This window comes from Salmo salar, chromosome ssa03, assembly GCF_905237065.1.
Source record: "Salmo salar chromosome ssa03, Ssal_v3.1, whole genome shotgun sequence".
NCBI lineage: Eukaryota > Metazoa > Chordata > Actinopteri > Salmoniformes > Salmonidae > Salmo > Salmo salar.
Genome location: NC_059444.1, coordinates 30,340,816 through 30,368,794, shown reverse-complemented (window position 1 = coordinate 30,368,794; position 27,979 = coordinate 30,340,816). Strand labels below are relative to the sequence as shown.

At 44.5% G+C, this 27,979-nt stretch overlaps 1 protein-coding gene across 1 annotated transcript in view; it reads left to right on the top strand.

Annotated features, from left to right (window-relative positions):
* The window catches only part of LOC106599714 (solute carrier family 22 member 23), a 61,983-nt gene that overhangs the window by 11,104 nt on the left and 22,900 nt on the right, over positions 1-27,979 (top strand). Inside the window, exons 2-3 of the mRNA XM_014191013.2 lie at positions 13,075-13,178; positions 13,379-13,533. Coding sequence (XP_014046488.2) covers positions 13,075-13,178; positions 13,379-13,533 — 259 coding nt within the window. The remainder of the gene's footprint in view (positions 1-13,074; positions 13,179-13,378; positions 13,534-27,979) is intronic.

Genomic DNA, 27,979 nt, shown 5'->3' with positions numbered 1-27,979 from the left:
TCACTAACCTCATGATTATACTTCAATTATATACTGCTAAAAAAAATAAAGGGAACACTTAAACAACACAATGTAACTCTAAGTCAATCACGCTTCTGTGAAATCAAACTGTCCACTTAGGAAGCAACACTGATTGACAATAAATTTCACATGCTGTTGTGCAAATGGAATAGACAACAGGTGGAAATTATAGGCAATTAGCAAGACACCCCCAATAAAGAAGTGGTTTTGCAGGTGGTGACCACAGACCACTTCTCAGTTCCTATGCTTCCTGGCTGATGTTTTGGTCACTTTTGAATGCTGGCGGTGCTTTCACTCTAGTGTTAGCATGAGACGGAGTCTACAACCCACACAAGTGGCTCAGATAGTGCAGCTCGTCCAGGATGGCACATCAATGCGAGCTGTGGCAAGAAGGTTTGCTGTGTCTGTCAGCGTAGTGTCCAGAGCATGGAGGCGCTACCAGGAGAAAGGCCAGTACATCAGGAGACGTGGAGGAGGCCGTAGGAGGGCAACAACCCCGACGTCCACAGGCGGGGGTTGTGCTTACAGCCCAACACCGTGCAGGACGTTTGGCATTTGCCAGAGAACACCAAGATTGCCAAATTCGCCACTGGCGCCCTGTGCTCTTCACAGATGAAAGCAGGTTCACACTGAGCACATGTGACAGACGTGACAGAGTCTGGAGACGCCGTGGAGAACGTTCTGCTGCCTGCAACATCCTCCAGCATGACCGGTTTGACAGTGGGTCAGTCATGGTGTGGGGTGGCATTTCTTTGGGGGGCCGCACAGTCCTCCATGTGCTCGCCAGAGGTAGCCTGACGGCCATTAGGTACCGAGATGAGATCCTCAGACCCCTTGTGAGACCATATGCTGGTGCGGTTGGCCCTGGGTTCCTCCTAATGCAAGACAATGCTAGACCTCATGTGGCTGGAGTGTGTCAGCAGTTCCTGCAAGAGGAAGGCATTGATGCTATGGACTGGCCCGCCCGTTCCCCAGACCTGAATCCAATTGAGCACATCTGGGACATCATGTCTCTCTCCATCCACCAACGCCACGTTGCACCACAGACTGTCCAGGAGTTGGCGGATGCTTTAGTCCAGGTCTGGGAGGAGATCCCTCCGGAGACCATCCGCCACCTCATCAGGAGCATGCCCAGGCGTTGTAGGGAGGTCATACAGGCACATGGAGGCCACACACACTACTGAGCCTCATTTTGACTTGTTTTAAGGACATTACATCAAGTTGGATCAGCCTGTAGAGTGGTTTTCCACTTTAATTTTGAGTGTGACTCCAAATCCAGACCTCCATGGGTTGATAAATTGGATTTCCATTGATTATTTTTGTGTGATTTTGTTGTCAGCACATTCAACTATGTAAAGAAAAAAGTATTTAATAAGATTATTTCATTCATTCAGATCTAGGATGTGTTATTTTAGTGTTCCCTTTATTTTTTTGAGCATTTGTATATATTTTTTTTGCGGGGGGGGGGGGGCGGGGGGAGTTCCCAGTTGTCTTGAATTCACCATGACCAACAAAAGCAGGTAACATCAGTCCAGTAAAAAAAAAAGCTAATTATTTCAATTCATGCTCTGCAGTGCCTTGCAAATGGTACACTAACTGATCTATTTTGTCATCAAAGCTCGAGATTTGAAATATAGTATGGTCTGAGCATAATGAAATTTGGCAGGCCAGGCATATAGCCAGTATGCTGTGATCATGAATTAAGCCTACTGCCCAAACCCCATTTCTACAGAACTGTTTTATTAAGTTCATGTTTTTTTTTGTAGTCATGTAAAAAATATCAAATCTGAGGGTTAGATCTCAGCTTGCTTTTTGACTGTGAAAGTGATTTTGACTTAGAAAATGTTGGTGGCCACTGATCTAGACTATACTGACTAAAACCCCCAGTGTGTTCAAGGAATGTTGTGGTTGTCCATATTAGTTGCAGAGTTAGTGGTTGGAGAAGGCAGAGAAGGGGCAACAGAACTTCTTCAAATGTAGCTGGAGAAGTATCTAGGTGGGACTGTTGTATAGGGGTGCAATAAAATGTTAATTTCTCTAGCAGAGAATTTGGCAGTACGGCCTCACAACCGCAGACCACGTGTATGGCTTCGTGCGGGCGAGTGATTTGCTGATGTAAACAGTGTGCCTCATGGTGACGGTGGGGTTATGGTATGGATAGGCATTAGCTACAGACAACAAACGCAATTGCATTTGATCAATGGCAATTTGAATGCACAGAGATACTGTGACGAGATCCTGAGGCCCATTGAGCATGTTTGTGATGCTCTGTATGTCAGCCTGTTCCATTTCCCGCCAATATCCAGCAGTTTAGCACAGTCATTGAAGAGAAGTAGGACAACATTCCACAGGCCACAATCAACAGCCTGATCAACTCTATACGATGGAGATGTGTTGTGCTACATGAGGCAATTGGTGATCACACCAGATACTGACTGGGTTTCGATCCACGCCCCTACCTTTTTTTTAAGGTATTTGTGACCAACATAGGCATGTCTGTATTCCAAGTCGTGAAATCCATTGATTACGGCCTAATGAATTTATTTAAGTTGACTGATTTCCTTATATGAATTGTAACTCAGTAAAATCTTTGAAATTGTTGTGTTTCGTTTTTATATTTTTGTTTAGTATAACAACATGCAGTAATTCTTTACATTTAAATAAGAAATGTTAGAATATACAGCTCCCCAAGCTTGCACCCCTATTCTCTCATACACATTACCTGTTATGTGTATATGTCCAAGCAGATATCTTTTTCGTTTTTTACGAAAGTCTGTATTCTTTATCTGTAGAAAAAGATTAACTGTATGTCATGACACCTCACTTTCATACAAGTACGGCGCGATAAGGTTTGCACCTAATTCCACTGTAGTGATAGAGTAGCAGGACTGGATAATGGCCCCCACAATGCCCTGTGAGTGAATACAGGAACACCTAGCCTTAGAGAATCTCTATCTTCCATATACTGGCCTGCCCTGTCTTATCCACAGACCCAGGATCAGGGTGGAACAGCAGGAGACCGACAGATCTGTTTGGATAGACGCACGCACACACCTCAAGTGGGAGGAAAAGAGGCCTGCCTGTGGCACTGAAAGATAAAGCTTTGTACAGGCGTTGTATGTGTGTGCTGGCGGGAGTTAGATTCTGATAATATGTGACCCGGCTCAACCTTTGGCCCTGGTCACAGTGGTTTTAGGATTCATTGATGTAATGCAAGGATCAGAGGGAAGTAGCTAATCATGCCCTTTCTCTCCACCCCTCTCTCTGCAGGGTGACAAACAGTGAGATTTAAAAAAAATATAAAAAATTCAACATTGAATTATATGGTTCATCAGCTATATTACCAGAACTGGATAGACTGGAGCACTTTGTGTGTAAGAGACAGAGAGGAGCTATGAGAGTCAGGCAGTACAGTAATCGTTCACTGCATGCTGACACACTACAAGGACAAAAGCCTCTCGTTTCACCCACTATCCGCCCAATAATATTGTCTAGTCTCTCTCTCCACACAGTACAAGGTGACTCATACCCAATATGCTATTACCTTAGTGTAAACACACCCAAACTTAAGAATGTCTTCTGATCTTTTGATGTGTTTGAGTATGTCTGTGTGGACACTTTCAGGATACGGTAAGAATGTCTTGAGTGCTTCCTGCAGAACTCAGACAACTCTTTAGTTTGATCTGATCAAGTCTCTCTCTCTCAGAAAGTGGTCTGACGGACACTGGTACCATTTTTCACTGTGTGCTCTGTCACGGAAACACGCGCGCACACACACACACACACACACACACACACACACACACACACACACACACACACACACACACACACACACACACACAGCAGGCCTTCATAAGGAGATTTTGGTGTGGTGGAAGACTGTTGTCCTGTCACTGAGCGTGCCACTGTTCTCCAAGGCTGAAACCATTCATTTCAGTAGAGGAATAATGGTACTTTTCTTCAGACTGTTAATTTATTTGTGCCCCCGAGAGAAAAGGTGCCCCATTATTTCCATGAATGCTAACAGTAGAGACTTGACCTGAGGTGGTTTTTGAATGGATGTCACCATTGTCTGCTCAGCATGTAAATTGTATGTCCCAGACAGTCCCGTTTAACATTTCTGTAATATGTTTAACCGTTGTGTAAACTTGAGAATTGATTCTGGTATGATATTTATCTAGGATATGATATCAACACCTTCACATAATAGCTCTAGAATATGGCATTTCTAACCTAGGGGATTTCTAACCTAGGGGATTTCCAACCTAGGGGATTTCTCAATGAGTTGCATTTTAATTATCAAAATGATCCCACAGTTGTGGGTTTATATTTTTGGATATTATTTCTGTGACAGATGTACCGGTAATGGAATGTATTTGACGTCTCTCTCTCTGTCACTCACACCTCCACCTACTCTCCTATATTCCCTGATCCCAGAGATGAAATAATCCTTCTAAACTTATACTGTTAATTAGGAAAGAAACTGAGGTGAGTCTGTTGCTAGGTGGTAACTATGCATCAGTCTCTTTACTCCACTCTCCCTCTCTTCACAGTCCCTGTCAGGCATATAATTTCTCGCTCTTTTTCCCTTAATATAGTTCCTTATTCTCTTTCTCTTTCCAATCCTCATTCACTGTCAAGCATTTGCTTACCTCCCCCACCTCCCTCTTTCTACTCCCTCCCCTCCCTCCCTGTCTTTAGTTAGACATGTACTGTACATGTAGCTGGTGCATAGCGTCCTTGTCAGGGCCAATCCGAATCACTGATGCAGGGTGACCGTTGGGGTTAAACGATAGACGCAGCAGCGGGGTTTATACAGGGAGGCTCCTGTCCCCCTCTGTCTCCTCCCTGGACTGGGGCTGTCACTCGGGGCCAGTGTTCAGGCCCTGATGCCCTCCCCTGCTGCCACACACAGACCCAGAGCACAAATAGGCCTTTTGTCCTTCCACTTGCCTGTCAAACTAATGGATTAATAAGGCATTGCCTTCTGTCTAACACAGAGCCTTCAATTCAGCTCTCTGCAATGACCATTACAATAGTGTGTGAGTGAATCAGTGCACAAAAGGAAGCACGGTTAGGCTTTTTATCATGGGTAACATTTTAAGATTAGCATTAAGACATGCTGTTCCTCTAACTAAGATGTGGTCAGGCTTCTTGCCCGGTCATCTCTTTCTTTGCTGATTTTAATGGTTAAGGTTACTTTCAACCTTGCAGTCATCAACTGCTTTGAACTGCATTAATCGGTCATGCTTAGTCAGTCACCCCGACCGCGTGGTCTGGTTGGTCCCCCATTCTGCACAGTCATGAGTTCTCCATATCCCATGGTCTTCACAGTCCCAGCTCTGAAGCGCAAACACACACACCACACTTTCAACACGCTAGTTTAATACAGACCAAGACAGAGGAGACTTCCTTGGCTTTTTTTATGTGGTATTGCGCAACATTGAGTAACTTGTTTGCCTCCTGTCTTGGTCTTGATCCATAGTGACATCGATACTGAAGGTATGAATGACATGGCATGCATGTGTGTCTCATGATCACTGCATGGTGTCAATGAGTAATCCTCCAGAAGTTTCCACTCTGAACACAACAGGTCACTATGCCAGAGGTTATAAGAGGTTATAAACCTTGATAGCCTAAAGACATTGAGTTTCAAAGGAGAAGTGCAAACCCAGTCCCCATTTCATATCCATTGTTATATTCCTTCCTCATAATATTTGTATGCACAGAGAGGGCTCCAGACCAGAGTACCAGGAACCTAGTAACCGTCCCCAATAGCCTGCTTCTCAGTTCATTCACAGCTGCATTGGACTCAAATTTTCAGGTGATAGTGGATAAGTCAAACAGATTTGGGATGAGATTATCATCAGTTTTCTCAAAAGTGGGTTTATTCATCTACTTTATGTACTGTACACATACAGTACTTGTACAGGAGCTATGACTCGGTATACAATTTGATTTATTAGACATGATGTACGACTATCTACTTCATCAATATTGTGAGATTTGTTCAAAGTTGATTTGTTCTGTTCATATGTATGCACCTACTATATCTATAAATAAATAAAATGCTAATGCAAATCATCTAGAGTGGCACAGTATGCTTTGCATTCTGGGAATCCCACTGTTGCTGGGGTAGTGGACTACAGTACACAGCCGGAGGGAGAGCACACAGACAGAGGGTATATGTAATTATAGCCTAAACACAGAGGGAGATCTAGGCGCTGGAAGAGGAAACGCTGCATAATAGGCTATAGTACATTTACATGGCTGAACAATTTTAATGGAGGCTTTAAAGCAACGTTTCTGTGTTTTGCTGAGTCTCTCTGGTTAAGGCAGTGTTAGCAAAGTGAGAGTTTGGTTAGGGAAACTGGATTGGGATCAGGGGTTTTGTTGCCCGTTTCCAATCCCTATAGCAAGGTAGCTAATGCGTTTGAGCCCTGAGTTAATGTCCCCATACAGTCTGACAAATAATGTATGTGCTTCATTTAGTTATTGGATGTATTGAGTAACACACTCTGTGCAGAAAGTCTTCCTTCTAGTAATAGTCAGGGCTTGTTTATTCTTTTGAGGTGCAATGCCTGCTAGAGGGGGGATGGGCTGCCCACTGCTCTTCCACCATAACTGAAGGGTGCATACTTGACTGCAAACTCTGGACACGTCTCCTAACATGGTGGGGTGCTAGTGTGTCAATGCGAAACAATTATAATTATACTTCCACTTCCACCATTATCAACACTAGTACTAACAATTCAATGCTCTGTGTTTGTGGCAATAAATGAGTGACTTGAGTACCGTAATTTTCGGACTATAAGCCGCAACTTTTTTCCCAGGCTTTGAACCTCGCGGATTAAACAATGACGCGGCTAATATATGGATTTTTCCCGCTTTCACATTTTTTTTCTTCCAAAAAAACACATTCTGTGACGTGCTCAGTTTTTTTGGCGGCATGAAGCTTTCATTAGACCAATGAAATTGCCGAACGGGTTAAGGTCAAACAACTTTTTTGTTTACTGTTTTGATTAAATCGAGCGCGCTCAAACTTCCCATCATTCTGATTACGGTAGTCATTTTGTCACCCTGATTCCTGGGGGCACAACAAAGTATTTGCAGCCACTTGACATCAGTGTAAATCGTGCATTTAAGGTGGCGCTCTGTGTTCAGTGGGAGGCTTGGATGACAAGTGGGGAGAAATCCTTCACTAAAACGGGCCGCATGCGAAGAGCAACTTATGGTCAAGTCTGCCAGTGGGTCCTGACAGCGTGGAGCATTGTCAAAAAATCCACTATCATCAACGGGTTTCGAAAGGCTGGACTGCTGCGTGTTGAAGAGGGCTCAGAGGGGGATTTGCCTCCGGATGAAAGTGACGAGAGCGACAATGAAAACGATCCAATATCGGATGAAGCAATTCTGAGGCTATTCAACTCCGAGTGGTTTCAGTGGTTCAGTGGTTTCAGTGCACAGGAGGAGGAAGATAGTGACCAATGACTTTCTTGGTAGGCTACTTTTTACTGCTCATTTTTTATTTTTTGTTACATGCCGTGTTACGTTAAAGCCTGTGTAAAGTTAATTTGTTTCAATGTACCGGTAGGCACCTGCGGCTTATAGACATGTGCGGCTTATTTATGTTCAAAATAATATATATTTTTTAATTCAGTGGGTGCGGCTTATATTCAGGTGCGCTTAATAGTCCGGAAATTACGGTATGTCTCCTGCTGCATCATTGTCCCTGTGATCGGGGACTGGGGAGATTGTCTCTAGTTTAAACCTGCACCTTTCTGAGTTCACCGACCAACAGGTGGCACTCTTTTTCATGGTCATTCGAGACAGATTAGAGACGATTAACGCTGCCTGCCCGGCTGCGGTTCAAAGGCAACACTATCACTTCAGGCGACTGCCACTCCAGGAACTGATCCAAGTGACACCTCTGCTTCTCATCAGTGCTGATTACTCGCTCCTCATCACCCCAGTCCAGCTTGTTCGATCATGTATTGCAGGCAGTCCTGTAGCTGTTAAGACAAAGCTGGGCTGGTTGGTCTAGGGACCCATGGGTTTTCCTTCGCAGGACCCTCCTCGTCAGTGTCTGCTCACCGGCATCCTTATTAGAGACGATTAACCTGGAGAAATTACCAGTAGGGGCTACTCGCAGTCCTCTCTGCTCCCCAGCCAACTCTTGGTCTTGGATCAGGGTGGTCCTGACCAGAGTTATGCAAGCACACACCGGCGAAAAGAGGATGGCGGGAATTGCGGCGGCCTGCTCAGGAGGCTCACCTACCCGGAGAGATCTTTTGACGTGCTCATTGACGCTTTCGACCGGCCCAATCCTTAGTCACAGGCCTCAGGCGATCCACCTGACCAGCCTCAGCCCTGGCCAAGGTTGCCACAGTACATGCCACGGATCGGCGCCTTCATGCACTTAGAGAAACTGTCGCTCCCTGATTTCAACAAAGATGACAGGGGAGTTTGCTCTCTTCAAGATGACCCTCGAAAACCTGTTGCTCCCAGATGAGGACGCATTGGTTAAGTTCCACCACTTTCTCGACCACCTCAAGCTGCCTGATCCCCGTCTCATGGCCATCTCACTCCATGACCCAGTGCCATACACCGCTGCCATGGCAGACCTTGAGCAGCAATGGGGCCATCCACATTACCTTGCCCTGGAGATCTGTCATCATGAAGTTGCAAGACATCCGGCCAGGGGACACACAAGGCTTCAGTCAGTTCTCTTTTCTCATCCAGACCTTAGTGAGCATGCCCTCTTCACTCGGGCCCAGGGGTAATCAAGGCCTGTGGCTCCAAAGTTGAGTGTCTTCTGGGGAAGCTCTGAATACCGGGCCAACTTCATACATACATACATACATACATACATACAAGCTCCCCATACCCTTTTATACCGAGCACAATGGCTGAAGATGGAAGCAGAGTGCCAGAGCCACGACAGAGCAGCCAGTGCCCGTACACTACGAGACAAGCCTGCAGCCTTTGAGCAGAAACGCTCGGGTGCCGCTATACTATGGGGCAACAAAGACTCCTGCACAGGAACTACCACTTGCAGAGGCCAACGCGTAGTGCCCCTGTGCAAAAGCAGGGACCACTACCTCATCAGGTGTTAGATTCAACTCAATGACTGTCGAGCAGAGCCTCAAGTGGCTGAAGGACAAGAGCCACTGTCGGCGGTGCAGCCAAGCTCACCGTGAGGCTCGGTGTGACTTCAGGAGACTGATATGTGGTGGATAGCACCTCATTGTACTCCATTAAGTGCACACGTAGAAGTATAGGTCCAAATATCCCGACAGCTCTTCATATCCAGTGGTTGTTCAGATGGGTCAGGTGAGCTCCTCAGGCCGGACACTGCTCAAAGTGTTCAAGGTTCTCCTGCAAAACAAGGATGGAACCTTGGAGACCTATGAAGTGTTGGAAGACGGGGTTGGAATGCACAATGCCCTTCCCTGAAGCCTCAAGCTCAGGCATGACGGGGCGGAAGAGTCCCTCACCGTCCGGACAGTGCAACAAGATGAGAGCTCCCTACAAGGCTCATCTCTCAGCTTCAGGTGCTGTCCCTTGGAGGGACCCAGGAGGGCCTTCTCCAGGCCCTTCTCCATCAGACACACATTCACTGCAAAGAAGCTAAGCCTGGCAAACCTGTCACGCCCTGCCCTGCTTAGGCTCAAAGACAACACCGCCACTTCAGGAGCTGAACCAAGTGACACCTCTGCTTCTCATCAGTGCTAATTACTCGCACCTCATCACCCCAGTCCAGCTTGTTCGATCATGTATTGCAGGCAGTCATGTAGCTGTTAAGACAAAGCTGAGCTGGTTGGTCCAGGGACCCACGGATCTTCCTTCACAGGACCCTGCTCCTCGCCAGTGTCTGCTCACCGGCATCCTTACTCCTAGACGGATGACTGCATCCACCAGACGAGATTCCCCACAGCAAATGCAGCACCCCCTGCTGTGCTCACAGGGCAGCTATCCAGGCAATGGACACCAGCCTGCAATCACACTGATAACACAGGGCGGCGCAGTGCTTCTAGAGACAATCAAATTGTATTTGTCACATGCGCCAAATACAACCGGTGTAGGCCTAACCGTAAAATGCTTACTTATAAGCCCTTAACCAACAATGCAATTTTAAGAGAATATTTACCAAATAAACTAAAGTAACACAAAATAACAATAACCAGGCTATAAACGGTACTGAGTCAGTGTGCGGGGGTACATGTTAGTTGAGGTAATTTGTACATGTAGGTAGGAGTGAAGTGACTATGCATAGATAATTAACAGCCAGAAGCAGCAGTGTAAAAACAAAGGGGGTTGGGGGGGTCGAGGTCAATGCAAATAGTCTGGGTGGCCATTTGATTAATTGTTAAGCGGGCTTATGGCTTGGGGATTGAACCTGTTAAGGAGCCTTTTGGACCTAGACTTGGCGCTCCGGTACCGCTTGTTGTGCGGTAGCAGAGTGAATAGTCTATAGCTGTGTTTGAATACCCATACTAACATACTGTATACTACATACTTAATGAGTATATACTATTAGTTAATTTTAGTATACTGTAAACGAACAGTATGCTTTCAGTTGAGAGTACTAGCTCTTCGCCTGTCTAACATAAGTTAATGCTGTTGCATTGCAACCTCTTGCTAGCTAGTTAATTTTCTTTTTTACACTTTTTTTTCACCCCAATTTCGTGGTATCCAATTGGCAGTTAGTCTTGTCTCATCGCTGCAACTCCCGTACGGACTTGGGAGAGGCGAAAGTCGAGAGCTGTGTGTCCTCCGAAACACAACCCAACCCAACCCAACCAAGCCGCACTGCTTCTTGACACAATGCCCACTTAACAATTGTGCGCCGCCCCATGGGTCTCCCAGTCGCGGCCGACTGCGACAGAGCCTGTACTCAAACCCAGATTTTTTTTATTTTTGACCGCCTTTTTTTCTCCCCAATTTCGTGGTATCCAATTGGTAGTAGTTGCAGCGATGAGACAAGACTAACTCCCACACGGACTCGGTAGAGGTGAAGGTCGAGAGCAATGCGTCCTCCGAAACACAACCCAACCTAGCCGCACTGCTTCTTGACACAATGCACATCCAACCCAGAAGCCAGCAGCACCAACGTGTCGAATGAAACACCGTACACCTGGCGACCTGGTCAGCGTGCACTGCGCCCGGCCCGCCACAGGAGTCATTAGTGAGCGATGAGACAAGGATATCCCTGCCGGCCAAACCCTCCCTAACCCGGACGACGCTGGGCCAATTGTGCGTCGCCCCATGGACCTCCCGGTCGCGGCCGGCCGGCTGCGACAGAGCCTGGGCTCGAACCCAGAGTCTCTGGTGGCTTAGACCACTGCGCCACTTGCTAGCTAGTTAGCATGACAAATTATTAGTTAGACATTTTACGAGTTCGGGTGTGATCTTAAATTCAGAGTGCACATGTAAATTTAGAGACGTTTTTAAAATCAGTGTTTGTCCGTTTTTAAATTCAGTGTTTCGCTCTAGGAGGGCACACTGACTGCTCCGGCTGAGGAGTAGGGTTGATTTGAGCGTTCTGCCCATACAACGGCAGTCAAGCACCCAAGATAGCTTGCTAGCTACTTCCAGACTCAAATGAGACCACTTACCATTTTACTCGCCTTAGCAGAGCTAGTTAGGCAGTATTCATGTTATCCAGAGTGTTGGTGACTAACTGTGCAGCTGGCAACAATTTAATTATGCTTTTTTTGCCGACGTTTACTGACACTGGCCATATTCAAAGGGTGTTGAGCGCTTGTAAATGATTTATTCTGCGCTGTGGTACACTCAAACGAGAGTGCGCCGAAATCGGAGTAAATAGCCAGAGCGAATTTATGATAGCACCCGAATGTCCATTGAGAAGGCACAACAACTATACCATTTAGATAAGCTAAGAATGATGGGAATAATCAAATCAATAAACGTTGGGTAGGTAGTGAGCCTATAGTTAATATACTGGGAAGTTTGACGTTTAAGTAGCCAACTAACATTAGGTAGCTAGCTACAACATACCAGTACATGCTGCTATACTGATACGCTATGTGGTTCGTAAAGACAGTATAGCTAAAACATTGTCAGCCAATATAACATGTAAGGTAACTTATTTGAAAAGTCATTACTTTATTACATTTCTCAACATTTTTCATAACATTTGTCATAATTAGTTAAAGCAATGAATTTGTATCCGCTCTCATTGTACTTGGACTGCATATTTTCCGCCATTTTCTTCAATTCTGGAAACGATGTGAAGCCATGTCCGTTTCATGAAGAATTGAATTATGGTTCTAAACTACAGAATTAGTGTACTTTGCGTGTATGCTTCTTATTTTGGCGAATTTAGTACGACATCTGGAAACTTGTCATACTAACTATATCCATACTATGTCCAATAAACATACTATATACTCAATCACGTCACAAATAGTGCTGTTAGTATGAGTATTTGAACAAAGCTTACTGGAGTCTTTGACAATTTTTTGGGGGGGCCTTCCTCTAACACCATCTAGTATAGAGGTCCTGGATGGCAGGAAACTTGGCCCCAGTCAAGCGGAGTACACTTTAGCAGAAGAGTGCATACTGGACTGCAAACTCTGGACACTTCTCCTAACATGGGTGGGGTGCTAGTGCATCAATGCAACAAAAAATAAACTTTCACTCCCACCATTATCAACACTAGTACTAACAATTCAATGCTCTGTGTGTTTGTGGCAATAAATGAGTGACTTGAGTATGTCTCCTGCTGCGTCATTGTCCCTGTGACTGGGGACCCGAGGCGATTGTCTGTAGTTTAAACCAGCACTTTTCTGAGTTCACCAACCATCAGGTGGTGCTTTTTATTTTACCCTGGCTGAGATAATTTAATGTACATGTTCCAGTCTGAAATGACTGATGTTAATGTGTTCTTTCTCCCTACGCCGTATTATGGCTGCCCTCTCTGTGTGTGTGTTTCAGAGGGGTCCGGATAAAGCAGAAAACGCATCTGTTGTTTACATTGGATGGCCAATAGTAGCCTAACCTTCATATGTTCTTAATCTTCCTTTACAGTGGAGTCTGGTGTGTGACTCGGCATGGAAGGTCCACATCGCTAAGTTCTCTCTGCTTGTGGGCTCCATATTTGGATACCTGGTCTTTGGGGTCCTGGCAGACTGGTGAGTTTTATTTCTAACTACTACATAATATATTTGAATAGACATTCAGTTCAGGAGTGTTCAGTGTGTTTCTTGCTAATGCACTGAAACAATAAAATACCTTAAGGGGCAGACTCGAAGTCTTTAGCTTGTGTTGTTTAAATATGGGACATCTCCCCTCCTCCCCCTTGTCTCTCTCCCCACCCCCCATCCATTCTCAGGTTTGGTCGCCACCCGGTCCTGATCATCTCAGTCCTGTTCATGCTGGTGTTCGGTCTGACCGTGGCATTCTCGGTCAACGTTCCCATGTTCAGCACCTTGCGCTTCTTCGAGGGCTTTTGCCTGGCAGGCATCATCCTCTCCCTCTACATCCTCAGTAAGTCTTCAGTAAGTCCTGCAGGCCTAGTACACCATGCTTTTCTCCATGCCTTTGCTATGCTGTACAGTCAATTGATTTATCTGTTTTAGTGAGAATTTCAATTAGTGTTGTGGTAATGGATGTGCTGCATTGAGGGCAGCTGTTGGTTTCCATAGCCTTGTCTTTGTGGAGTGTGTTATATTAAACAGACCCCCATGTCTTGAGTTGGCGTTGGGATTCTATATATCATCAGATGGTGTTATGAGTAGGGCCATATTACCTGACTAGGGGCCACATCACAAATGGCACCCTATTCCCTAGGGCTCTTGTTGAAAGTGGTGTACTATGTACAGTAGGGAATAGAGTGCCATTTGGGACACAGACTAGGGAACACCCGAGTGACGAGGTGTTAATATGGTGTGAGGGGTGTGTTCTTTCCAACAGCTGCTGTTTGTTCTAGTTGCCTGTAAACTGTTAGGACAGGCCTCTGTATCACTGGAGATGACTGCAAGTGTTTCAGAAGGAGCTGTGGAAATGTATCGCCCCATAGAGAGAAACACTGCCTTTCCTATGTGGGTTATGTAGATGCTGTTGCAGCAGCTTCCATAGGTCCTAGCTATCGATCTGTGTTGTCACTCATCCCCATTTCCACCAGGCCTCTGCATTGATAGAGATAACTGCAAGCATATGTACCTGTGTGGAAACCTAGGTTGTGTCTAAAATGCCACCCTATTCTCTATATAGTACCCTACTTTGAACCAGGGCTCTGTGTCAATAGTAGCGCACTATATAGGGAATAGAGAACCACTTCAGACACAGCCCTAGCCTTTCCAATGTGGGTCATGTTTGTGGAGGGTCAGCAGAGGGTCAGAGGCTGTTGAATATGTACTAAACACAGAGGGAGGCAATACTGTACCTGCAGCCTGTCTGGTCTATTACATGGAACACTGTCAGGGCTGTGTCAGGCTCACCCTTTTGATGGGGTCAGTTACACTAGGTTTGTTTTGGTCTGGGTTATAGTTCTAGGAAAGACGACATCGCATTACTGGTAGACAGAGTGGAAAGTTATCAAAAGGTTTTTAAAAAAAGGTCATCCCAGCTTGACTTTGCTTGTGTGTTCCTGTGGAGCCAAATACCCTTGATCAAAGTGCCTTTCAGTGTAAATGTAGCCTCTGATAGCATACAGCTTCTATTTTAGAGGGTGTGACCTCCTTCTGAGGAGGTATCAACTGACAGAGAATTGCTGACTTTCCACTTTTTGGAAGTCCCTCCGAAGCACTCCCAACAAGTGCAGAATAGCTTTGAAATGAGTGCAGTTTTTCTAAATCAAGCTCACTTCCTTGGTTTGTCCTCTCATTACTGTTAACCAATAGACTGAGTGACAGATACTGAGATAGAAACAGAGGAGGTGGCAAGTTGATAATCTGTCCGCTCCACTGTACTCGCTGGCCTTGCCCACTGCAGTGCTTCACTGGAACTGTGTGTACTGTACACTCCATAACAGTCAGAGAGATGAATCCTTGTGACCTTTTCTCTCCACAGTAAAAGTTTGATGAGGGATAATCTGCCCGAGAAAGCCGTTCCAGTCGGTCCTGGCGCTCATTCCCATTGAAATGCATTTACCCAGCTAGCGAGGAGAGGGGGGGGGGGCCTTCTTGTCGTTCTAATTTACTCCACACCGTCTACCTTGAAAAGCCTCGCAGCGTTCCCAAAATAGACGGCTGGGACCTTCTGTCAGTTTGTTTTGTGTTTGATAATTGCATTCATTGGTTGGTTGTTTACATAGCTTTCGCAAAGTCGTCTCACTGTATGCTGACTAGATACTGTGTATGTATGGACATAATTAAATTAAGGCCCACTCTCTTTTTGTCTGTCTCGCCAACTCTTTTGTCCCTCCACCCTCTTTTTCTCTCGCGCTCTCTCTCCAGTCTCCACCTCTCCGCCCTGTCTTTCTCTATCCTGTTTTTCCACTCATTATCAACTGCCATCCCAGTGATTGCTGAGTAAATACTGTCGAGTGTACGTACGCTTTAAGGAGTGCCACTGAATCACTCCGGTAACGGTGGTAAAAGACTATGTACGAACCTGGAGTTCAAACCGACTGCATTTCATTCTCCGTCAGTGTTGTTGAGGAACACACAGCAGAAAGGCAGAGCAAGGATATGGGCATTTTCCATGAAGGCTATGTGCTGAGAGGATTCATTATGTCGGGACTACATTGGCTGTCTACTTGTTAAAACTACCACACGGTCATCACGCATTTAGAATGATTGGTATAATTGATTTGTAGCATACCCATGGTTTGGCTGTACTATATTTGCTTTACAGATTTGTCTAGATTATGTCTGAACTCGCCATTCAAGTTGTGCAAATGCCTACCAATACAGTTTGTAATAATTACTCTATGGAATGGGTGGAGTTCAAATAAAAAATTAAAAAATCAGCTAGTCAAGTCATTTAAGTTGAGCTATACCGTATTGTTGTTCTTAATGTGGAGGCGGTATACTTCACATTCTGCGCCTCCCCTCTGTATTGCCACAACTCTACTAATGCAGGTTCTCTTCAGATATTGGCACTGTTGTTATCCAAACCCTATATCACTATATACATAATACTGCTATGTACACTATAGGCATATTTAGACTTTCCCAAAAAAGTTTGATTCCCAAAACATCTACATTTTCCAGGGCAAATGGAAGAATTGTGTATGCCAGGCATCTAGGCTCTCATATCAACACAGCTGTTAAAAGAGACTTGTGGTGTGGGAAAACCTGGGAAGAACCATGTAGTATTTGGGTCAAGGATAGTTCAAGCTGTACTGTTAAGGAGGTTAGGCTACTCCTTTAACGTCCAAGGACTTCATATGTTCTGTTCAGAGGTAACTGGCTCTGGCAACCAAAACAGTCAAATACTCCATCTAAACGTCAATCCATTCTCAATTGCCATACGGTTGTAGAAACATAAATCCGTCAACTTTCATATCACATCAATATAATTTCAAATTTGCAAAATACACTGAGTGTACAAAACATTAAGGACACCTTCCTAATATGTAGTCGTCGTCCCCCCCATCAGAAATGCCTCAGTTTGTCTGGGCATGGACTCTACAAGGTGTCAAAACCTTTCCACAGGCATGCTGACTCCATTGCTTCCCACAGTTCTGTTAAGTTGGGTGGTGGACCATTCTTGATACACACAGGATACTGTTGAGCATGAAAAACGCAGCAGCATTGCAGTTCTTGACACAATCCGTTGCGCCTGGCACCTGCTACCCTACCCCGTTCAAAGGCACTTAAATATTTTGTCTTGCTCATTCACCCTCTGAATGGCACACATACACAATCCATGTCTCAATTTTCTCAAGGCTTATAAAAAAATCATTTTTTTAACCTGTATCCTCCCATTCATATTTTTTTTGTGTATTTTTGGGGGTATTTTATTAGGATCTCCATTAGCTGTTGCAAAAGCAGCAACTACTCTTCCTGGGGTCCACATGAAACATAATACAGAACATCAACAGACAAGAACAACTTAAAGACAGAACTATATACATTTTTTTTTAAAGGCACACACAACCTACATATCAATGCATACGCACAAACCATCTAGGCCAAATAGGGGAGAGGCTTTGTGCCGCGAGATGTTGCTTTATCTGTTTTCTGAAACCAGGGTTGCTGTTTATTTGAGCAATATGAGATGGAAGTTACATGCAATTAGGGTTCTATATAATACTGTACACGTTCTTGAATTTGTTCTGGATTTGGGGACTGTGAAAAGACACCCGGTGGCATGTCTGGTGGGATAAGTGTGTGTAAATTGACTATGCAAACAATTTGGGATTTGAAACGCATTAATGTTTCTTATAAAAAGAAGTGATGCAGTCAGTCTCTCCTCAACTCTTAGCCAAGAGAGACTGGCATGCATAGTATTTATATCAGCCCTCTAATTACAATGAAGAGCATAACGTGACGCTCTATTCTGGGCCAGCTGCAGCTTAACTAGGTCTTTCCTTGCAGCACTGGACCACACGACTGGACAATAATCAAGATTAGACAAAACTAGAGCCGGCAGGACTTGCTTTTTGGAGTGTGGTGTTAAAAAAGCAGAGCATCTCCTTTATTACGGCTAGACCTCTCCCCATCTTTACAACCATTGAATCTATATGTTTTGACCATGATAGTTTACAATCTGAAGTAACGCCAAGTAATTTAGTCTCCTCAACTTGTTCTACAGCCACACCATTCATTACCAGATCCAGCTGAGGTCTAGCACTTAAGGAATGATTTGTACCAAATACAATGCTCTTAGTTTTAGAGATGTTCAGGACCAGTTTTATTACTGGCCACCCATTCCAAAACAGACTGCAACTCTTTGTTAAGGGTTTCAGTGACTTCATTAGCTGTGTTTGTGGTTACTGATGTGTATATGGTTGAATCACCAGCATACATAGACACACATGCTTTGTTTAATGCCAGTGGCAGGTCATTGGTGAAAATAGTAGAGGGCCTAGAGAGCGGTACACCACACGTTACATGTTTGACATTAGAGAAGCTTCCGTTAAAGAGAACCCTTTGAGTTCTATTAGATAGCTCTGAATCCACGATAAGGCAATCTGAGGTTGAAAAGCCATAACACAAGTTATTTTCAACAACCGATTATGGTCAATAATATCAAAGGCTGCACTGAAATCTAACAGTACCGCTCCAACAATCTTCTTATTATCAATGTCTTTCAACCAATCAGTCATTTGTGTCAGTGCAGTACATGTTGAGTGCCCTTCTCCATAAGCATGCTGAAAGTCTTTGTTAACAGATAAATCGCATTGTATTTGGTCAAACACAATTTTTACCCAGCAGTTTGCTAAGAGCTGGGAGCAAGCTTATAGGTCTGCTGTTAGAACCAGTAAAGGCCGCTTTACCGCTCTTGGGTAGCGGAATTACTTTGTCCTCAGGCCTGGAGGGAAGCCAAAGACTTTCCTCTAGGCTCAGATAAAAAAATATGACAGATGGGAGTGGCTATAGAGTCAGCTACCATCCTCAGTTGCTTTCCATCTAAGTTGTCAATGCCAGGAGGTTTGTCATTATTGATTGATAACAATTTTTCCACCTCTCCCACACTAACTTATAAATTCAAAATTGCAATGCTTTTCTTTCATTATTTGTTTTTTTATGCATGAATACAATTGCTCACTGTTCGTTGTTAGCATTTCCTGCCTAAGTTTGCCCACTTTGCCAATGAAATGATCATAAAAATAATTGGCAACATCAAATGGATTCGTGATAAATAAGCCATCTGATTCGATGAAAGACGGAGTTGAATTTCTGCCCATCATTTCATTTCAAGTACTTTAACAAGTGACATCAATAAAGGATCATAGCTTTCATCTGGGTTCACCTTGTCAGATCATGTCATGGAAAGAGCAGGTGTCCTTAATGTTTTCTACACACAGTGTACACGGTTTTAACCTGTTTAACACAGTTGCAGCCGACAGTATTCAAATATTTCAGTTACAACACTTCTGGCATCCTTCTTTCGTTACACACAGGTATTCTGAGATGCTAGATAGCCAATTAGAACAGGTGGTCACCTCTGTCTTCCGTAAACAAGCGCTCTAACATGGAAATATGGCCGTGTGGGAACCCTAACCCTATAAAGATGTCGTAATTGAACCTTTTTTAAAATTTTTTTTATTGACAATTCTTTCTTGCTGATATGATGGTTAAGTTCCAAACGTTTACAAAACCGTATCGCAAGCGATGCATAGCCTATTAACGTTTAGACAGAGCTTCGGGGCAGTGTTGGAGCATCGGTGTATGTGGCAGATATGTAAGTGAATAGACGCTAACACGCTAGCTTTACCGTCTATGAATGTGCTAGGTCAAGGCTAAATGATTGGACCAAGGGAGTGACCATACACTAAAGGTATTTCATCGTGGTTATGTCACCTTCCCTTGCACTCCAAGATTCCCCACATCAATGTCATTCTTCTTCCTTCTCCTAAAGTGTGGCTGTGAGTGCATAGTCATGATCCTAGTAGTCTGATTTTGCTTTGCTAATCGTACACAAACGTCGATCTAGAGAGAGGGACTGTAACCCGGGTAAAACCCTGCAGGGTTCACTGTCAACAATGATATTTCCCCATGGAAACCACCATGTGAGCTACTGTGTCTTTTCAGTGTGGTTTCATCTTACCTAGAGACAGGGCGCAGTGCTGTACTATATAGAGCTGATTGACATACTCTCTGTGTGACTTGTGTTTTCCACTTGTGACTCAAAAGGCTCTGGAGTGTGTATGACAGTAATTCCCCTTTAATTACATAGGAAAGGTGCTCCCTTCCATCTAGCTTCCATCTGTTATCCCCTGCCTGAAAGTATTGGACATGGTATGTTTGGGCACTGGATGCTGCTTAGGGGTCTTAATGTACCTGTATGGGGAAACACTGAGGGTATGGTTAGTAAGAGAACATAACCAACCTCCTCTCTGTTTCCCTTCCCTAACTATATCCCCAGTGCCTGCCTGCCTGCCAGCCAGCCATTCAGTGAGCTCTACGGCAGGCGGTAAGCCCCGGTAGGGGAGAGGTTTGTGTTAATGCCTTTGTTCGCTCTGCTGCGCTGGCCTGTCAGATTCAGCCATACTGCAGGAGCGGACAGGGCTGATGTGAGGCTCCTGACACAACCTCTATCACCATCCAGACGAGGGAGAGGGAGAGCGATGGGAGAGACAGAAAGGCAGTGCGCTAGAGCGAGACCGAGGGTGGGGCAAATGGAGCGAGGGAGAGGAATATAGCTCACTATCTATGTGATGACTCATTATTACTCTTTTGGTGAGGATTTGATGTTATCAATCTTTTTTATGCTGACACAAGTGTGAATGTTTGCTGTGCTAATGTGTGCATTTACCTGCAGTGCCCAGGATGTGTGCACTCCAAAGCAGTGGGCCATATTAAGACTAGCACATCCATATCCACCCTATTTTTAAAACATAGCAGAATCGCTAATCAAATGCACTGCTATTTCTACTTCAGAGTTCCATCACTGACAAGGCCTACAGTATATTAGCATTTTTGCGCTGTAGCATCAGTAGGCATACAGTATGTTAGCATTTCTGCTAGGGTTATTGTGCTCAGGTGCAGTGGGTAGACTTAGCTAGCTAGATTTGTTTCTTTCTCTGTGTGTTATTGTTAGCTCATGTCTTGCCCCAGCTATGTAGGTCACTTTACTTCTCTCCCAGCCTGTGACGCGATTTGAATTCAACTAGTCTTCATTTTTATCATTTTAGCTAGGTCATTGGAAAAATTTAGTTGCCTATATTCTTTTAACTTAGTGAATGGTAAATGTTGACGACCATACTCTTATTCATTAGGCTAATCACAAAAGTATACAGTGTATTAGGGAGATCTCAGTATTTTGTGTATCTACAGCACATAGAAATCATATCAAACCTGAACATAGGCCTCAGCTTGTTGCTTCATATACTGTATCATTCCAGAGCACATGTGATCCTGGGATGTTGAACAGTGTCTAAGCAGACGATACTTGATGATATCACTCTCTGGCTGCAATGTATTCCCCAGGCTTGCCCCCGCCTGCCTCGCTCACAACATACTCGTGTTGTCTCAGGACTCTGACATCTTGTTGAGAGATTAGCTGGTAGAGCTGATGTCACCAAACAGCTAACTAGGAGTGCCCCAGCCCTGTGTACTAGTAGGAATCACAAGTTTGTGTGTGTAGAATTATCCAGATTTGACTACATATTGTTGCCATGCCTAACACTTCCTTATTATTGAACACTTGGGTTGTATTTCACAAAGGGTTAAGTTAGTCAACTTTTACACTCATTAAGAAATAACTTCAAAATAATTGTGATTATTTGATTGATTTAACTCTTCTATACTCTCGTCATGTTTATAAAGATGGAATGAGTCAAGTCAGTTACTTTGAATCACTGCGTCCTCTACGTGACCATATTTGTTCATCTATTCAGAATTCAACACCTCCAGATGAAAGTCATGTGATATTCTCACCGGGAAATCTAGTCTTGTGACTTTATCAGGAGGTGACTTCATCACGTTCTTGCTCTGTTTGTGTTGAAGGAGCAGGGCTGTGTCTTGATCACTGTGAAGCAGTGACATTAAATGAAATGTACTATTGACTATCTGATCATTCCGTTCATTCCAGTCTGACGTGTTGTAGTCTTTATGCTTCTCAACACTTACTGAACTGTATCGATTATTCTGTGTAGTTACAACTTGGAGACACTAGAGTCTGCACTCCAACTTAATTACATACATAGTCATACTCCTAGCTCTAATGGACAGGTAAGTATCTGCTGTACATCCACATTGCTATACATTTAGCATTGCACAGAGGAACTGAGAAGATGCATAGGAAAACACTTATCTACTCTAAAAAGTAGCTAGATGACGGCGTATCCCCTGTTTTGCCATGATCTGTCCTGGTCTGTTTCCCCTCTGGTGATGGGATAGTAAAGCTGGTTTATTCAGACAGGATTTGGGCCAGCTCTGTTCCCCTTCCTGCTGCAGTATGTATGGCTGGGTTCTGCTGCTCGGACAGATTGACTGTCGGTAATTAGTGTGCGTGCGTCCGTCCGTCCGTATCCAGAAGCATTCATCTCCCAGTACAGAGGGAGAGAAGAGACTGAAGTGAAGACAGACATGGGAGGGGGGTGGGTTTGAGTGAGTGAACGTGTCTGTGGGCATGCTGAGACTGAGTTCATGTTGGTGACCATATGTGAATGTTGGAGCTCCCATGGTCCAGAATGTACGAGTCTGGGGTCCTTATACTGTAGCTTCCATGTAATTTTATATTTTTCATTAATTTGATTGTCTATGGGTCTTAGCAAGCAGTTGCTTATCAACAGATAGTATGTTGATAGTGTGACCATCTGTAGAGCATTTACAGATGGATTACCAGACTATCCCCCAAAAATGTAACCGGATGAGTTAAAGCGGAATGATGGAGGCAAGGATGGAGGACCCTGGCTTAACTAGCTGACTATACTAGGATGAGTTAGGGTTGCACTAGGATCAGTTGAAGCAGAATGAAGGGGCCATGGAGTTCACTGGTTTAACTATCTGACTGAACTAGGATCAGTTTGTGCTGAATGATGGAGGTATAAAGGCATGAAGACTTTATGAAGGTATAAAGGCTTAACTGAACATGGATCAGTTAGTGATGTATAGACCTGGCCCACTAGACATTAATGAGCGCTGAGATCAGCCCTTTCTCAGAGAGAGACAGATAAGGATGTCTAGGCAGGATAAATGGTGGATTTTCTCAGCCAGAAGAGAGGAGGAAATCTGTGACTGGCTGGGAGATTCATGGGGAGCGATACCACGGAACCCCCTCCGTCCTTCTCTTCACGTCTTCTTCCTCCCCTCTCTCTCTGCTCTAGATGAGTTAAGGTGCAGACTCAGTGCTTCCTCTGAGCAGGGTAAAGTTCACTTTTGTGCGGGGTGTACATTCCCACTGGCTGCTCTGCAAACTTCCTTCCCTTCATTCTTATCTCTCACCCCTAGCACCCTTCCTCTCCCCTGGCGCTATATCCCTCCTATCAGAAGTCCCAGAGTCGTGGCTGGATGGGGACTTTCTATCCCATAGCTTAATACTGTAGTAGGCCCATATTGCTGACTCAGTTTTATTCAGTGTACAGAGACATGACTCACACTTTCATGATGTATCCAAAGGATGTAGTCACCCTTTGGATACGTGACATTTGCCCAGTACCGTCCAATGTTCCATATGCACAACAAGCTTATTTCTCTCAAATGTTGTGCACAAAGTTGTTTACATCCCTGTTACTGAGCATTTCTCCTTTGCTAAGGTAAGCCATCCACCTGACAGATGTGGTATATCAAGCAGCTGATTAAACGGCACGATCATTACACAGGTGCACCTTGTGCTGGGGACAATAAAAGGCCAATCTAAAATGTGCAGTTTTGTCACACAACACAATGCCACAGATGTCTGGAGGGAGTGTGCAATTGGCATGCTGACTGCAGGAATGTCCACCAGAGCTGTTGCCAGAGAATTACATTTTCAATTCTCTAGCATAAGCCACCTCCAACATTGTTTTAGAGAATTTGGCAGTTCGTCCAACCGGTCTCACAACCATGAACCACATGTATGGAATTGTGTGGACGAGCGGTTTGCAGATGTTAACGTTGTGAACGGAGTGCCCCATGGTGGCAGTGGGGTTATGGTATGGGCAGGCATAAGCTACGGACAACGAACACAATTGCATTTTATCGATGGCAATTTGAATGTACAGGGATACCGTGACGAGATCCTGAAGCCTATTGTTGTGCCATTCATTCGCTGCCATCACCTCATGTTTCAGTACGATAATGCACAGCCCCATGTCGCAAGAATCTGTACACAATTCCTGGAAGCTGAAAATATTCCAGTTCTTCCATGGCTTGCATACTTACCAGACATGTAACCCATTGAGCACGTTTGTGATGCTCTGGATCGACGTGTACGACAGCGTGTTCCAGTTCCCACCAATATCCAGCAACTTCGCACAGCCATTGAAGAGGATTGGGAAAATATTCCGCAGGCCACAATCAACAGCCTGATCAACTCTATGCAAAGGAGATGTGTCATGCTGCATGAGGCAAATTGGGTCACACCAGATACTAACTGGTTTTCTGATCCACGCCCCTACCTTTTCTTTTAAAACTATATCTGTATTCCCATACAAATCCATAGATTCGGGCCTAATTAATTCATTTAAATTTACTGATTTCCTTATGAACAGTAACTCAGTAAAACCTTTGAAATTGTTGCATTTATATTTTTGTTCAGTATACAGGTGAAGTCGGAAGTTTACATACACTTAGGTTGGAGTCATTAAAACACTATTTTCTCTACCACTCCACAAATTTATTGTTAAGAAACTATAGTTTTGGCAAGTCGGTTAGGACATCTACTTTGTGCATGACACAAGTAAGTTTTCCAACAATTGTTTACAGACAGATTATTTCACTTATAATTCACTGTATCACAATTCAGAGTCAGAATTTTGCATACACTAAGTCGACTGTGCCTTTAAACAGCTTGGAAAATTCCAGAAAATTATGTCATGGCTTTAAAAACTTCTGATTAGGCTAATTGACATCATTTGAGTCAATTGGAGGTGTACCTGTGGATGTATGTCAAGGCCTACCTTCAAACTCAGTGCCTCTTTGCTTGACATCATGGGAAAATCAAAAGAAATCAGCCAATCACCTCAGAGAAAAAATATTGTAGACCTCCACAAGTCTGGTTCATCCTTGGGAGCAATATCCAAATGCCTGAAGGTACCACGTTCATCTGTACAAACAATAGTACGCAAGTATAAACACCATGGGACCACGCAACGTTATACCGCTCAGGAAGGAGACGCGTTCTGTCTCCTAGAGATGAACGTACTTTGGTGCGAAAAGTGCAAATCAATCCGAGATCAACAGCAAAGGACCTTGTGAAGATGCTGGAGGAAACAGGTACAAAAGTATCTATATCCACAGTAAAATGAGTCCTATAACGACACAACCTGAAAGGCCGCTCAGTAAGGAAGAAGCCACTGCTCCAATACCGCCATAAAAAAGCAAGACTACGGTTTCCAACTGCACATAGGGACAAAGATTGTACTTTTTGGAGAAATGTCCTCTGGTCTGATGAAACAAAAATAGAACTGTTTGGCCATAATGACCATCGTTATGTTTGGAGGAAAAAGGGGGACGCTTGCAAGCCGAAGAACACCATCCCAACCGTGAAGCATGGGGGTGGCAGCATCATGTTGTGGGGGTGCTTTGCTGCAGGAGGGACTGGTGTTCTTCACAAAATAGATGGCATCTTGAGAAAGGAAAACCATGTGGATATATTGAAGCAACATCTCAAGACATCAGTCAGGAAGGTAAAGCTTGGTCGCAAATGGGTCTTCCAAATGGACAATATACCCCAAGCATACTTCCAAAGTTGTGGCAAAATGGCTTAAGGACAACAAAGTCAAGGTATTGGAGTGGCCATCACAAAGCCCTGACCTCAATCCTGTAGATAATTTGTGGGCAAAACTGAAAAAGCATGTGCAAGCAAGGAGGCCTACAAACCTGACACAGTTACACCAGCTCTGTCAGGAGGAATGGGACAAAATTCACCCAACATATTGTGGGAAGCTTGTGGAAGGCTACCCAAAATGTTTTGACCCAAGTTATACAATTTAAAGGCAATGTTACCAAATATTAATGAGTGTATATAAACGTCTGACCCACTGGGAATGTGATGAAAGAAATAAAAGCTGAAATAAATCATTCTCTCTATTATTCTGACATTTCACATTCTTAAATAAAGTGGTGATCCTAACTGACCTAAGACAGGGAATATTTACTAGGATTAAATGTCAGGAATTGTGAAAAACTAAGTCTAAATGTATCTGGCTAAGGTGTAAGTAGACTTCCGACTTCAAGTGAATGTCCGTGTGTACCGTATTTAGAATGAGCGGGCCCTGGGAACACGTGTTAGACAGACACACACACACACATAAACCCAGTGGCCGAGGTCAGTGAGGCAAGGAGGGGGAGGGCATGAGGAGATCATGTGACTGCTGGGGAAAAGTCAGTGGTCAGATAATGTAGTGTTCTCAGAACAATGGGCCTTCTTTTGCTAACTGGACGTTCAGTTCTTGACGTTGCATGCTCTAAGGATTCCACACTGTGCGTTACTCAACTGCTTGTATTGGTAAAGGCAGCAAAATAAGAAGATTATCGCTTTTGTTGGTAAGGCTACCCCTAGTCAACCTTCGATGATATCACCGTGGCGTTCAATGAGCACCTTGTTGTCACCAAAGCCCTTTATTAGTGCATTTGGTCACTCCGTCACCCTGGCTTTCTGAGTGTTTTTCTTTTGACATCAGCTGAGCGCTTCTCTGTGTCAGCAGGCAGGGCAGGGCCAGAGCTGATGGTTGGCGGTTCGGGTCTGGAGCAGGGAATTGTGGGACTGCTGATTTAGGAGGGATGGGGAGGATTAGGGCCAGCTGGAGTAAGATGCTCAGGTGGCCCCCCACCTCACCCCTCAACCCCTATTCTGCCCCTTCAGGAATTTGTTTGTGTGTGTGTGTCAGGGGATGTATGTGTGTCTTACATGTTTTCATACATAGTAATTCTGTACAGAATGTTCTGTTAGTGCGTCCGTATGTGTGATCCTCACAACCACCTAACACCAAACCAATGCTATTCCCATTGACCCATGACTTGACTCACAAAACTCCCACTGAGCTACGGGATGAGGTTACTCCAAAACCCAACATTCCCCCTCTCCTCGCTCCTCTTCAGTCTTAGCTTGGACGTTCCAGCTGTGTTACTGTTAGTGTCAGGTTGAAGTTACACCAAACCCAATACTCCCTCTCTTTTCTCCCCCCCTCTCTCCCCTCTCCCCCTCTTAGCTTAGTCGTTCCAGCTGTGTTACTGTTCCACGAACACAGAGCATTATTCATACTAGCCAGGAGGGGGGCAGATCCTAATTGAAATTCCAGGCTTTTCTTTGGGAGTGGAGCGGAGCTACAGCCTGCAGACACTGTATTATCCCGGCCCTGTCACCTTGAAAGACCCATCTGGAGCTGGGCCGCGTGCTCTGGCTGCAGAATGCGGCCGCCAGAAAAGAAAACACAAGTCAAAAAGGACAGGAGGACATGTGAAGGAAGGAATGAATGGAGGACAAAAGGCTGAGGGAGAGAAGGGGGAAGAAAGAGGCAAAGCAACTGTTACAGTACCAGACAACCTTGCCTGCTTTTAATATATTTTATAATGTGTGCTGCTGCAGCGTCTAGCTATCTAGCTAAGGGGCTGAGTTGTGTGTGTTTCTGCCGGCTAGCTGCTAGCGAGGTGGCGGCATGCATGCTAATGACTGTATGAATGAACCAGGATCTTTCTTATCGTAGCTGGGGAGAAGTAAGTACAAGTTGGCCATCATTAGTTCACTGCAATAGGCTCGGTTCAGGGCAGAGACTCTTCAGTGCTCTCATGACAAAATAAGCAAATATTTGGCGTCATATTCTCTGCATGATAGTTGTCGAATTATACAGTGGCATCAGTCATACAATGTCCCTGATCTTACCTCGGTATTGCATCAGTTCCAGACAAGGTAACTGGACAACGTTCACGATAATGGCATCGGTATCAGGGTACCTCCTCTCCTTCCCAGGGATGGAGCTGTGTAGTGGAACTCTAGTGCCACCACTCTCCCCTCTGTCCACTCTCTCTGTCAAGTTGTGTATATGTGGGGTTGACCTTTTGTTGCCTCTGCACCATCTATATCATAGACACAATTCTACTAGATACAGACAGTTCTATCATAGATGGAGATGTTTCTGTGATCAGAATCTGTGATCAGAATCTGTGTCTATCTGTATTTTAATTTGACTCGTAGGCTAACCTCTCGCTCTGTCTGTATTGTAATATTACTGACT